The sequence below is a fragment of the Leopardus geoffroyi genome, chromosome B2 (assembly GCF_018350155.1).
Source record: "Leopardus geoffroyi isolate Oge1 chromosome B2, O.geoffroyi_Oge1_pat1.0, whole genome shotgun sequence".
Classification (NCBI taxonomy): Eukaryota; Metazoa; Chordata; class Mammalia; order Carnivora; family Felidae; genus Leopardus; species Leopardus geoffroyi.
This window is the reverse complement of record NC_059332.1, coordinates 130,462,054-130,474,928: the sequence shown is the minus strand read 5'-3', so window position 1 is coordinate 130,474,928 and position 12,875 is coordinate 130,462,054. Positions and strand designations below refer to the sequence as shown.

General features: G+C 36.8%; 1 protein-coding gene across 8 annotated transcripts in view; it reads right to left on the bottom strand.

The window, feature by feature from the left end:
• The window catches only part of UTRN (utrophin), a 519,130-nt gene that overhangs the window by 268,532 nt on the left and 237,723 nt on the right, over positions 1-12,875 (bottom strand). For all 8 annotated transcript variants that reach the window (XM_045499918.1, XM_045499921.1, XM_045499919.1 and 5 more), the window contains 3 exons: positions 5,922-6,057; positions 3,679-3,828; positions 496-571 (listed from right to left, as the gene is read on the bottom strand). In XM_045499918.1, the coding sequence (XP_045355874.1) occupies positions 496-571; positions 3,679-3,828; positions 5,922-6,057 (362 nt within the window). The remainder of the gene's footprint in view (positions 1-495; positions 572-3,678; positions 3,829-5,921; positions 6,058-12,875) is intronic.

Below are 12,875 nucleotides of genomic sequence, written 5' to 3'. Positions count from 1 at the left end.
GCACTTGTCAGTGCGTATCTTCACTGGGATGGAGAACTCTTCTAAATCCCCATCTCCCACCCGTTTCCAAGAATATTCAAACTTTCTGTTTCCAGTCCTGATCAGTGTCTAATTATACGACCCCAGAATATGCTAACACAGCAGGTTGTGGCTGATGTCCTGAAAAGACTGCACGTCTCCAGAAAACTATTCCTCAATTTCCTCACCTTGTTCTCCCCTGGCCTTCAGCGGCCTCTGTGGAGGCCCAGATCCCACTCCAGTCCCAGGAAATAAGTCTCAGCGACCATGGCAAGGAATGCCTTGCACATGCTGACAGTGAAATATATCTGGTTTTAAAAAAGACATTCTTTTCAAGTAACTGAAAAGTAGAATAATAAGTCACAACTGCACTGTGTTTTTAAGCAAGTTTTTCTAACTCCCATAGGATGCTTAAAATTATAAAATTTTGTTATGCCTATAAAAAATTTTTTTGTTAAGAAATAAACTGTATCTTACCAGCCATTCTTGTCTGAGACACAGAACTGGGTTCCTGGATGCGTTCCTTCAATGTGGTAGGCACTTCTCTGCATATCTACAGCATCAGGCCAAACAAAGAGAAGAATACTATATAAATAAAGATGATTATATTTTTGAAAGAGGAAGTGTTATTCTAAGTGATAGTTCTGCTGCTTTTCTTCCCCCTCAACGCCTGAGCTTCTGTCTCCACCCTCACATCCACTGCAGTCTTGCCAAAGCCCCCACTTTACTGACATTACTGTCAAGAGTACCCTCCAGTCCTTAGCTGTCCTAGTCCTTTGTAACATTTAATGTTGTCCCCTCCCCTCCCCAGAATACTGTTAATATTCTGCAATCCTGACTTTACACCTACCTCTCTGATCAATCTTCTAAGCATCCTTCACCAGCTCATTCTCCTCCGCCCATCCATCAAATACTGACACTCTATAGGGTAGGTTTTTTTTGGTCTTTCTACCCTTGACCCTGGCTTCTCTCCCTGAGTTCTGGTTTCTAATGGTTTCATTTATCATATGGAGTTTTAACAGGCTGACAACTCCGAAAAATGTATCTTCAGTCCAGCTCATTCTGTCAATTGGATATTCAGACATGTCCAAATCCGAATTCATCACCCATTTCCCTGCCACCCCCTTCCCAAGGTGATCTAATGACTCTAACTGATCTTTCCAGATCAGTTATTCTGATCTGGACACTGGTCTTTGCTCAGAGGAGTTACTTGATATCCTGATATCATCCTAAGGCCATCCATCGCTAGGATCACGCCATCCATCTCTAAAGTGAAGCTATAGTGATTTTTCAAGATGTGACTTTCTCCTGATTAAAACCCATCCACTGCTCTCAAGGCGATGAAGTGTTCTCAAGATGGAGCTCGAATTCCTTGTTGAGGCATGATGAGGCCTCTAGGATCTGGGTCTGCAAGCATCTCTTATTCTTCTCCTGCTGCACACTGAGCTACTTCCAGGACCCAAATGCACTGTGCTCATTCCCTGTCCCCTGTAGACCCTTCCACTTTTTTGATTCTTCTCCCTGTGATGCTCCTTCCCCCATTCTTCATCTACCCATACTTATTCATTCTTTCTAAATTAGCATGGATAGGATCTCCACCAAATCTTCCATGATGACTTCCCAAAGCCAGGTAGGTGCACTATCTTTATGTCCCCATGGATACCTCTATGTTGTAAGTATTTGACTACTTGTCTCACCAACAATAAACTCTTTGGGTTAGAAGCAGTGTCATACTCTTTGCTGTATTCCTAGTTCTTAAAATGGTGCCTGGCATACACCAAGAGTCCAGTCAAAACTACTGAGTGAATAAATCCATGAATGAATGAAATGCTCCAGGTTAGTATTTCCCAAAGTACATTTATTGAAATTCTCTCCACAGTAAGTACTGTCTGACCTTGGACACTCATAATTCACCTAAGTAGAGTAAAATCAACGTGAAGTGATAAAGGAACTTCTGGCTTTGTCTAACACAATGCTCCCAAACTAACCACTGTGTCCTCTTCCACACAATATCTACTGACATCCTTTGTGTTAAATACGTATGTGTGCTCTGATTGAATATGCAAAAGCTGTGCCTGGCATGTTTGACACAGGGCCAACATGTCTGGAGAGTAGTGTAAGGGAGAGAGACGGGAAGATGAAGTCAGAGAGAAAAGAAGAAGCCAGAACATGAGGGGTCTAACAAGTCACAGTAAGAACTTCAGCCTTTATTCCCAGTGAGATGGAAAACCATTAGTGGGCTTTGCTCAGAGGAGTTACTTGATCGGAATTATGTTTAAACAAATACTTCACTGCTTTGTTGAGAAGAGATTGGCAAAGGGCAGAGGAGGAAGCAGGGACTCCAGTGAGGAGTCCGTTGTAGTAAGCAAGACAAGAGATGATGGTGGCTTAGAACTAGTTAGTAGCAATGGGGTTAGGGAAAAGCATTCAAATTTATGACATTCTTCAAACCTAAAAAACAAGTTGAAAAAAAAGTACAGGGAACACCCAAGCATGCTACCCAATACCTACAATTGTTATAATTTTGCTACATTTGCTTTATCATGTATCTAGCCATCTGGCTGTCCAGGAAACCATCTATCAAATAGATACGTATTTTGAAGGAGAAACTGATAATGGTGACTCCAAGTTTTGGAGTTTTAAAATTAAGATGTAACTCATAAGACTGACTCCAAAGATTCTGACCAAACAATAATGAGTAATTACCAGTAAATGAGGTGGGAGAAGTACAGTAAAGCACAGGGAGGAGTGGAGATCAGGAGCTCAATTTTGTATGTTAGTATGAGATACCCATTGGACAGCCAAGTGAACATACTGAACAGGTCATTGTACATGGAAGCCTAGAGCATAGAGAGAGGTCAAGGCCAGAGATATACATGTGTGAGTTATCAGTAACAGTGACTCATCAAGGTATAATTCTCAACTAGAGAATTTAGGCCAATAAAGCACCTGCATCATTAGATATAGAATGATGGGTATCATTTTAAGGGGATCCAGAAGGGTAAAACTGACTGATATGGGGTCTATCCAAACCAGGGGCAGAGACACATCCATTCAGTGTCTCAGACAGACCTCACACTCTGATATGGTATGTACCAGGGTAAAATAAATAGAATCTATGACTTTATCTGCCTTTGTTTTAACTGCAAAAAAAGTAATGACATGAGGGGAAAGACCTTAGCTTAGTCATTTCTAGTATACACTAGGCTAGCACATACTCTGCCTGGAGCCCAGTAAATATATGAAGAAAAGAATAAATCATTAAAAATAATTAATGGATTGAATAAAATCATTACAAATAAACCTACATAGGTGAGAAGTCATGTGCAACATCAGGATGTTATTTTAAGGTCTACAATTTACAACTTTATATGGTATTTTATTTTCTAATTCTAATAAACATTCATTATTTGATGTAGTATATACCCCAAAATCCCTAGACCAAAATATCCCATGTAAAATAAAAAGTATTCTCTGAGAATATATGTTTCTGTCCCTGACAGATGAAAAAAAAAGTAATTACAAACATTGGTAAGCATTAGTAAAACGTGCCCATGTTTGGGTATGCTTTTTAAAAGCAGAACAGTTATATAATCCCACTTCCTTGACAACAAAATCAATAAACATGAGAAAGGGATCACAGTAATTCTTAATGCACACCTTATTCCACGTTGAATTTATAGTTCTTAAGCTTTCTGAAATTTTTTGTCTTTCATGTAAGCTCAGACTTTTATCTGAAAGCACTTCCAACTCAGTTCTATTCAACCATTTGAGTTTTTCAGCTTGGACGTCCATCTCCCGGGTTAAGTCCTAAAGGAGTCAGAAGAGAGTTGTCATAAGAAAGTTGTCATACCGAGGAAAGTTCAACTACTGTATCAGAAGTCTCTTTAGGTAATATTCTTAGAAATGTGGATTTCTCGGGGCGCCTGGGTGGCTCAGTCGGTTGAGCGTCCGGCTTCGGCTCAGGTCATGATCTCATGGTCTGTGAGTTCGAGCCCCGCGTTGGGCTCTGTGCTGACAGCTCAGAGCCTGGAGCCTGCTTCGGATTCTGTGTCCCCCTCTCTCTCTGCCCCTCCCCCGCTCATGCTCTGCCTCTCTCTGTCTCAGAAATAAACATTAAAAAAAAAAGAAATGTGGATTTCTAATTTCTTTTATTTTCTTAGAAAATAAACTTATAAAAGCCTGAACTTATATTAACAAACTGTTTGGTTTTTTGAGTTTATTTTGAGAGGGTCGGGGAGGAGCAGAGAGAAGGAGAGAGAGAGAGAGAGAGAGAGAATCCTAAGCAGGCTCCACACTGTCAGCGCAGAGTCTGATGCAGGGCTTGAACTCACAAACTGGGAGATCACAACCTGAGCCAAAACTAAGAGTTGGACACTTAACCAACTGAACCACCAGGAGCCTCTGAACTTATATTAACAGACTGTAACTGATATGGGAATGAACACACATTTTCAGGGTGCATTTGTATGCCCTTGTGCTTTGGCCCTCTTTACCCTCATCTCTTAACAGGGTCATATTATATCATATTTACATTGGCAGTTTCACATTCTGTTCTTAGATAATGAAGATAATGTCTTTTCTAATCAAACGCAAAAAAGAAAGAAAGAAAGAAAGAAAGAAAGAAAGAAAGAAAGAAAGAAAGAAAGAAAGAAAGAAAGAAAGAAAGAAAGAAAGAAAGAAAGAAAGAAAGAAACCACAGGAACACCTTATGCATTCATCTCTACCTTATCTCTACCTAACCTAATATACCATCGCACTCTTTGTGACAGCCCCCAAATTGTTTACAGAGTGAAATGTTCCAAGAAAACTATTGAAATTTTTAGGTAAAACAGGAACAATTTTGTTAGATATTTGTCTAACAAGAAGAAAACTTAGTAATTGTTTGCCACATATTTTTCATTATATTAAAAGTTCCTTTCCCAAAATGCCTCAATCATACTCCTTAAGCAAAATGTTTCATCCAATTAGGGGGCATCCTTTTAGGCATACTTAGATGCATGCACATGTGTGTTTCAACATGCACAATTTCTTTTTAATCTTCTTTTTAATGTTTATTTATTTTTAAGAGAGACAGAGGGCAAGCGGGAGAAGGGCTGAGAGAGAGGGAGACACAGAATCTGAAGCAGCTCCAGGCTCCAAGCTGTCAGCACAGAGCTGACGCAGGGCTTGAACTCATGAACCACGAGATCATGACCTGAGCCGAAGTCGGACGTTCACCCGACTGAGCCACCCAGGCTCCCCTAACAATTTCTTTTTTTTTTTTTAATAAAAATATGAGCACATTAATCTTATTGTTCTGCAACAGTATTTTAATTCTTAACACAAAATATATAAAATGTATAGATATAAAAAAGGTATGGATATTTGGATACATTTATATATATTCATCTTTACATATTTTTACATATTGCATACATATATAACTATAAAAAATTCTTGTTAGTTGTGGATCAACAAAGGACATTTGATTAATACAATCATGATGAGAAGCCTATATAGTAAGCTGTGATGAGTTGCTCCTAAGTCATTTAGAATTTTCTTAAAAAACTCAGTTTTAAAGATAGTTATCAGTAACTATCTTCTAAATCTAACAGCAAAGAACTATACTTTACAGTATTATTGTATTCCAAAATGTTGAAGTCTGTTTAAAATACCCTAAAAATCTTTGATCTAATACTGAGACCACATGATCTGTCACTTTTCTATGAGTGAAACCTTACCTCTGCAAGAACAAAATTATAGCTGCTCTTAAAAAAAATTCCTCTAAAGTTCACCACATTTACCACAAAGAACAAAGTTTCTTCCCCTTTTCTTCTTCAGTCATGCAACCTCTTATTTTTAGCATAAATGTTCATGCACCAAAAAGCACTGGCAAATATAGAGACAAATAAACCACTTACTGTTAATTCTTGCAGGTTTTCTTCCAGCTCAGTAGTTGATCTCTTTTGCACAGCACTCTCAGTCTTTGATAACCAACAGATAATATCATCTAGTCTTTTTCTATATTCCATCACCTGCTTACTCACTCCTTTTAGCCTAAAAGAATACATTATTGAAAAACATTGACAAAAATTATCCAATTAGAACAGTATATATTTGCTTTGGATATCCTGACTAAATATACCACACACAAAAATGTTCCTAAAAATTAATATATATTTTTAAATGAGTGTCAATAGTGATATGTACATTGTCCAATACCAAAGATTCTTTGATAGTATGATAATAAACATTTTTCCTTCATTAAACTCAAAAACATTGAAACTAAACATTATCTTCTTTCGTCATGAAAAATTCTACAGAAATTTAATACAAAAGATTTTTTTAAAGCTAGAGACCACTGTACAACATAATGGAAGTTTAAAAAAAGAAAGAAAAGTGTCTTTACCTCAAAAAATAAGAAAAACACATAATTCTCTTTGAGTAGTCCATGGAGATAAAAAGTCATCATTATATGACATAGTATTCACATTAGGTGGCAACTATTACTCTATTCATAGGAAAGAAAGAATAAGAAGGCAAGACACTGAGAATGGAAAGTTTTTACAAGTATTAGGAAAGACAAGAAAAAATGGAAATTTGGTTAGCTTGTTAAAATAAGTATTATATTTGAATATAGCACCAAGTTATAAAAAGAGAGCTAGAAAAAACAAAGCAAAAGTTTTAAAGGATATAAGGAAACAAATAGTCATATGAATATAAAAAAGGAACTGCCTTAATTAGATCTTTTAAATGTTATAAGAATAACATTTATAAGTATATAAACCATCTGTCAGAAGATGAGAATATGACTAGAACTCATGATGACAAGATTATGTATTTTTCAGAGAGGGTTTGGAAGCTATTTACAGCTTGGTGGTGGTATCATTATTTTTATAGTTGTGGCTATTAGCTGCCAGTTTAAAAGTTAAATGCAATTTTTTAAATGAATTGCATTTTGTTATCCCTAATAAAAATTTACATTTTTATGGCTATGACTTTTTCTTTTTAATCACAAAAAAACTAACATATGATACACTATATAAATATAACCCAATGCTAAATAAGTACTTGCATATTTAACAGAGTCGGTAATATTTGAAAGTCTTTTAATGTTTAAAATCTAATGATAATCACTACATAATCACAAGTTTTCATTTTTAAGTATCCATCAGGAAAGAACACTGCTTCGAAATTAAAATAAATAAATCAAACAATAGTATTAATTGTTAAAGACTGACAATACCAAGACAGGTAATTTACCCTCTTTATTAAAGAGTAATTAACTTAAATAACAGCTTTATAAACACTCAACTACTATTATAAACCTTGTATTAAAAGAAAAGACTTAGAAAGCAGCAGAATACACATTCTTTTCGAGTACACATGGAACATTCTCCAAAACAGATCACATACTGGGTCACAAATCAGCTCTCAACAGGTACAAAAAGACTAAGTTCATACCATGCATATTTTCAGATCACAATGCTATGAAACTTGAATTCAACCACAAGAAAAATTTGGAAGGCCTCAAAGGCATGGAGGTTAAAGAACATCCCACTAAAGAATGAATGGGTTAACCAGAATATTAAAGAATAAAACAATACATGGAAGAATGAAAATGAAAACATGACAGTCCAAAACCTTTAGGATGCAGGAAAGGCAGTCCTAAGAGGGAAATATATTGCAATTCAGGCCTATCTCAAGAAGCAAGAAAGGTTGCAAATACATGACCTAACCTTACACATAATGGAGCTAGAAAAGGAACAGCAAAGAAAGCCTAAAGCCAGCAGAAGAAGAGAAATAATAAAGATTAGAGCAAAACTGAATGATATAGAAACAACAACAACAAAAACAAAACAGGAGAACAGATCAACAAAACTAAGAACTGGTTCTGTGAAAGAATTAACAAAAATTGATCAACTCCCTGCCAGACTTCTCAAAAAGAAAAGAAAAAGGACCCAAAGAGATAAAATTACAAATGAAAGAGGAAAGATCACAACCAACACCACGGAAATACAAACAATTATCAAAGAATACTATGAAAGATTATATGCCAACAATCTGGGCAATCTGGAAGAAAAAGACAGATTCCTAGAAACCCACAAACAACCAAAACTGAAATAGGAAGAAATAAAAAATTTCAACAGACCCACAGCCAGCAAGAAATTGAATCAGTAATCAAAAACCTCCCAACAAACAAGAGTCCCGGGCCAGATGGCTTCCCAGAGAAATTCTGCCAGACATTTAAAGAAGAGTTAATACCTATTCCCAAACTGTTCCAAAAGATTAAAAAATGAAAGGAAAACTTCCAAGCTCATTCTATGAAGCAAGCTTTACCATGATTCCAAAACCAGACAAAGACCCCACTAATAAGGAGAATTACAGGCCGATACCCCTGATGAAGATGGATGGAAAAATTCTCAACAAAACACTAGCAAAACGAATTCAACAACATTAAAAGACTATTATTCACCAGGATCAAGTGTGATTTATTCCTGGGCTGCAAGGGTAGGCCAATATTCCCAATCAATGAACATGATATATCACACTAATAAAAGAAATGATAAGAACCATAGATCCGGTCAATAGATGCAGAAAAAGCATTTGACAAAGTACAACACCCATTCTTGACAGAAAGCCTCAACAAAGTCCAGATACAGGGAACACACCTCAATATCATAAAGGCCATATTTGAAAGACCCATAGCTAATATCATCCTCAATGGCGAAAAACTGAGAGCCTTTCCCCTACCCTCAGGGACAAGACAAGGATGTCCTCTCTCACATTACTATTTAACATAGTACTGGAAGTCTCAGCCTCAGCGATTAGACCACAGCATCCAAATCAGCAAGGGGGAAGTCAAGCTTTCACTATTTGCAGACAACATGATATTCTATATAGGAAGCCCAAACGACTCCATCAAAAAATTGCTAGAATTCATACATGATGTATTCAGCAAAGTCACAGGATATAAAATCAACATGCAGAAATCTGTTGCATCCCTATACACCAATAACAAAGCAATAGAAAAAGAAATCAAGGAATTGATTCCATTTACAGTTGCACCAAAAACAGCAAGATATCTAGGAGTAAACCTAACCAAAGAGGTAGAAGATCTGTACTTGGAAACTATAAAACACGAAAGAAACCAAAGAGGACACAAAGAAATGGAAACACATTCCATGCTCACGGATTGGAAGAAAAAAACAGTGCTAAAATGTCTATACCACCCAAAGCAATCTACACATTCAATGCAATTCCTATAAAAATACCACCAGCATTTTCTGCAGAACTACAACAAACAATCCCAAAATTTGTACGGAACCACAAAAGACCCTGAATAGCCAAAGCAATCCTGAAAAAGAAAAGCAAAACTATAGGCATCACGATTCCAGACTTCAAGTTACATCACAAAGCTGTAGTCATCAAGACAGTATGGCACCAGCACAAAAACAGACACGTAGATCAGTGGCACAGAACAGAAAACCCAGAAATGGACCCACAACTATACGGTCAGCTAATCTTCAACAAAGTAGAAAAGAATGAAGACAGTCTCTTCAACAAATGGTGTTGGGAAAACTGGAGGGCGAGATGCAGAAGAATGAAACTGGACCACCTTCTTATATGATATGCAAAAATAAATTCAAAATGGATGAAAGGTCTAAATGTAAGATAGGAAACTACAAAATCCTACAGGAGAAAATAGGCAGCAATCTCTTTGATCTCGGCCAGAGAAACTTCTTATCAGACATGTCACCAGAGGCAAGGGAAACAAAAGCAAAAATGAACACTGGGACTTCATCAAGATAAAAAGCTTCTGCACAGAGAAGGAAACAATGAACAAAATTAAAAGGCAGCCTACAGAGTGGGAGAAGATATTTGCTAACGACATATCTGATAAAGGGTTAGTATTAAAAATCTACAAAAAACTTATCAAACTAAACACCCAAAAAGCAAATAATCCAGTTAAGAAATGGGCAGAAGACATGAATAGACACTTTTCCAAAGAAAACATCCAGATGGCTAACAGACACATAAAAAGATGCTCAACATCACTCATCATCAGGGAAATACAAATCAAAACCACAATGAGATACCACACCACCCCTGGAAGAATGGCTAAAATTAACAGTAAACAGGTGTTGGCAAAGATGTGGAAAAAGGGGAGCCCTCCTGCACTGTTGGTGGAAATGCAAACTGGTGCACTCTGAAGAACAGTATGGAGGTTCCTCGAAAAACTAAAAACAGATCTACCAATACAATTCAGCATTTGCATATTAGGTATTTACCCAAAGGATACAAAAATACAAATTCAAAGGGTACATGCACCCTGATATTTATAGCAGCATTATCAACAATAGCAAAGCTGTGGAAAGAGCCCAGATGTCCACCAGCTGATGAATGGATAAAGATGATGTCGTGTGTGTGTATACATGCATGTACATGTACATGGAAACACATTCATGTATATACATACACATACATACACACACACACACTGAAATATTCAACCATCAAAAAGAATGAAATCTTGCCATTTGCAACAACACAGATGGAGCTAGAATGTATTACACTAAGCAAAATAAGTCAATTAGAAAAAGACAAATATGATATGATCTCACTCGTAGAATTTAAGAAAAAAGATAGATGAAAATATGGGGGGGGCGGGGAGAGGAGCAGAAAAAAACAAACTGCAAGAGACTTAACAATGGAGAACAAACTGAGGGTTAACAGAGGGAGGTGGGTAGGAGATGGTCTAGATGGGTGATGGGGATTAAAGAGGGCACTTGTCAAGATGAGCACTGGGTGTTGTATATAAGTGATGAATCACCGAATTCTACTCCTGAAACCAATGTTGCACTATATGCTGGCTAGCTAAAAAAAAAAAAAAAAAAAAAAAAAAGAGAGAGAGAGAGAGAGTTGGAATTTATATTTCCAATGTTTCATAATCATGACTAACTCAGTATTTTGAAAATATATCTATGAAGGATATATTTTCTATGAAGGAAACTAACATCAAGCAATTTCAATAACATATTTGAGTCACAAAATTTTCATCCTCAAACTAGCTAAATATAATCTACCCTTTAAATGTTATCACTAAGAGTAAAAACAAGTTATAGATTTATGTTTAAACAGATAACAATTGCTCATTAAGGAATAACAGCATAAGTTGACAAACTGTACAAATATGTAACTACAAGCACTCAATACAAAAACAAATTAAACTGTGTGCTATTCCTCAATGACTCTGATACCAGTACACACACAAGCTCCTAAAATTGCAAGGTGGCCCCAATTTAAGATAAGTTACAACCTGGAATGAAGTCAAACATGAATTTATGAAAATAAATATTGCTTTAGTTAAAATATAAGATGTTGCAGAAGAGATTCATTATTCTCATCTCTTCCCCAAAATGAGTAAAATATGTATTAGCTTCACCTTGTTAGTTCCAGGAGGAATAATTACCACATTCCACAGAGATCCATTTGAAAATCTTTAGCAGAATTTCTGCTAGCATTGTTAATACCATGCCAGCAAATACATCTTTTGCCTTAAGAAGGCCTGGGAGCTAGATGATTTGCAAGCTACAAGGACTCTCCATGAAAACTCATTAGCACGGCACACAAAACCCCATGGGACCTCAGCTTCCGATCCCACCCCCGGTCCCCTGAATCCTCCTTATCCTGTAACTTTGCAAATCTCTCACCTGGTCATGCTATTTCATGCCTTCCCCCTTTGCCTGTTCAACTTCTTTTCCCTAGAAGCCTCTCCCTCGGATAAACTTATGGAGAGTTGTTACAAATGCTTCAAACCTCAGTTCAAGATACTTCTCCTCCGATGCCTAAGTTCCATGTCCCAAAAAGACCCCACTGAAAAAGAGAACTACAGGCCAAAAGAGAACTGATGAACTTAGACACAAAAATTCTCAACAAAATACTAGCAAATCAAATCCAACAGTACATTAAAAGAATCATCCACCATGATCAAGTGGGATTTATTCCTGGGCTGCAAGGGTGCTCCAATATTCACAAATTAATCAACATGATACATCACATTAATAAAAGAAAGGATAAGAACTACGTGATCCTGTCAATAGATACAGAAAAAGCATTTGACCAAGTACAACATCCATTCTTGATAAAAAGCCTCAACAAGGTAGGGATAAAGAAAACATATCTCAAAATCATAAAGCCATATACAAAAAACCCACAGCTAATATCATCCTCAATGGGGAAAAACTGAGAGCCTTTCCCCCACCCTCAGGGACAAGACAAGGATGTCCACTCTCACCATTACTATTAACATAGTACCGGAAGTCTTAGCCTCCGCAATCATACAACAAAAGGAAATACAAGGCATCCAAATCAGCAAGGGGGAAGTCAAACTTTCACTATTTGCAGACAATACGATACTCTATATAGAAAACCCAAAAGACTCCACCAAAAAATTGCTAGAACTGACACACGAATTCAGTAAAGTCACAGGACACAAAATCAACATACAGAAATCTGTTGCATTCCTATACACCAATAGTGAAGCAGCAGAAAGGGAAATCAAGGATTCAACACCATTTATGGTTGCACCACAAACAAGATACCTAGGAGTAAACCTAACCAAAGAGGTAGAAGATCTGTACTTGGAAAACTATAAAACACTTATGAAAGAAACTGAAGAGAACACAAAGAAGTGGAAACACATTCCATTCTCATGGATCAGAAGAGCAAACATTGTTAAAATATCTATACCACCCAAAGCAATCTACACATTTAATGCAATTCCTATCAAAATACCACCAGCATTTTCTGCAGAACTACAACAAACAATCCCAAAATTTGTATGGAACCACAAAAGACCCCGAAAAGCCAGA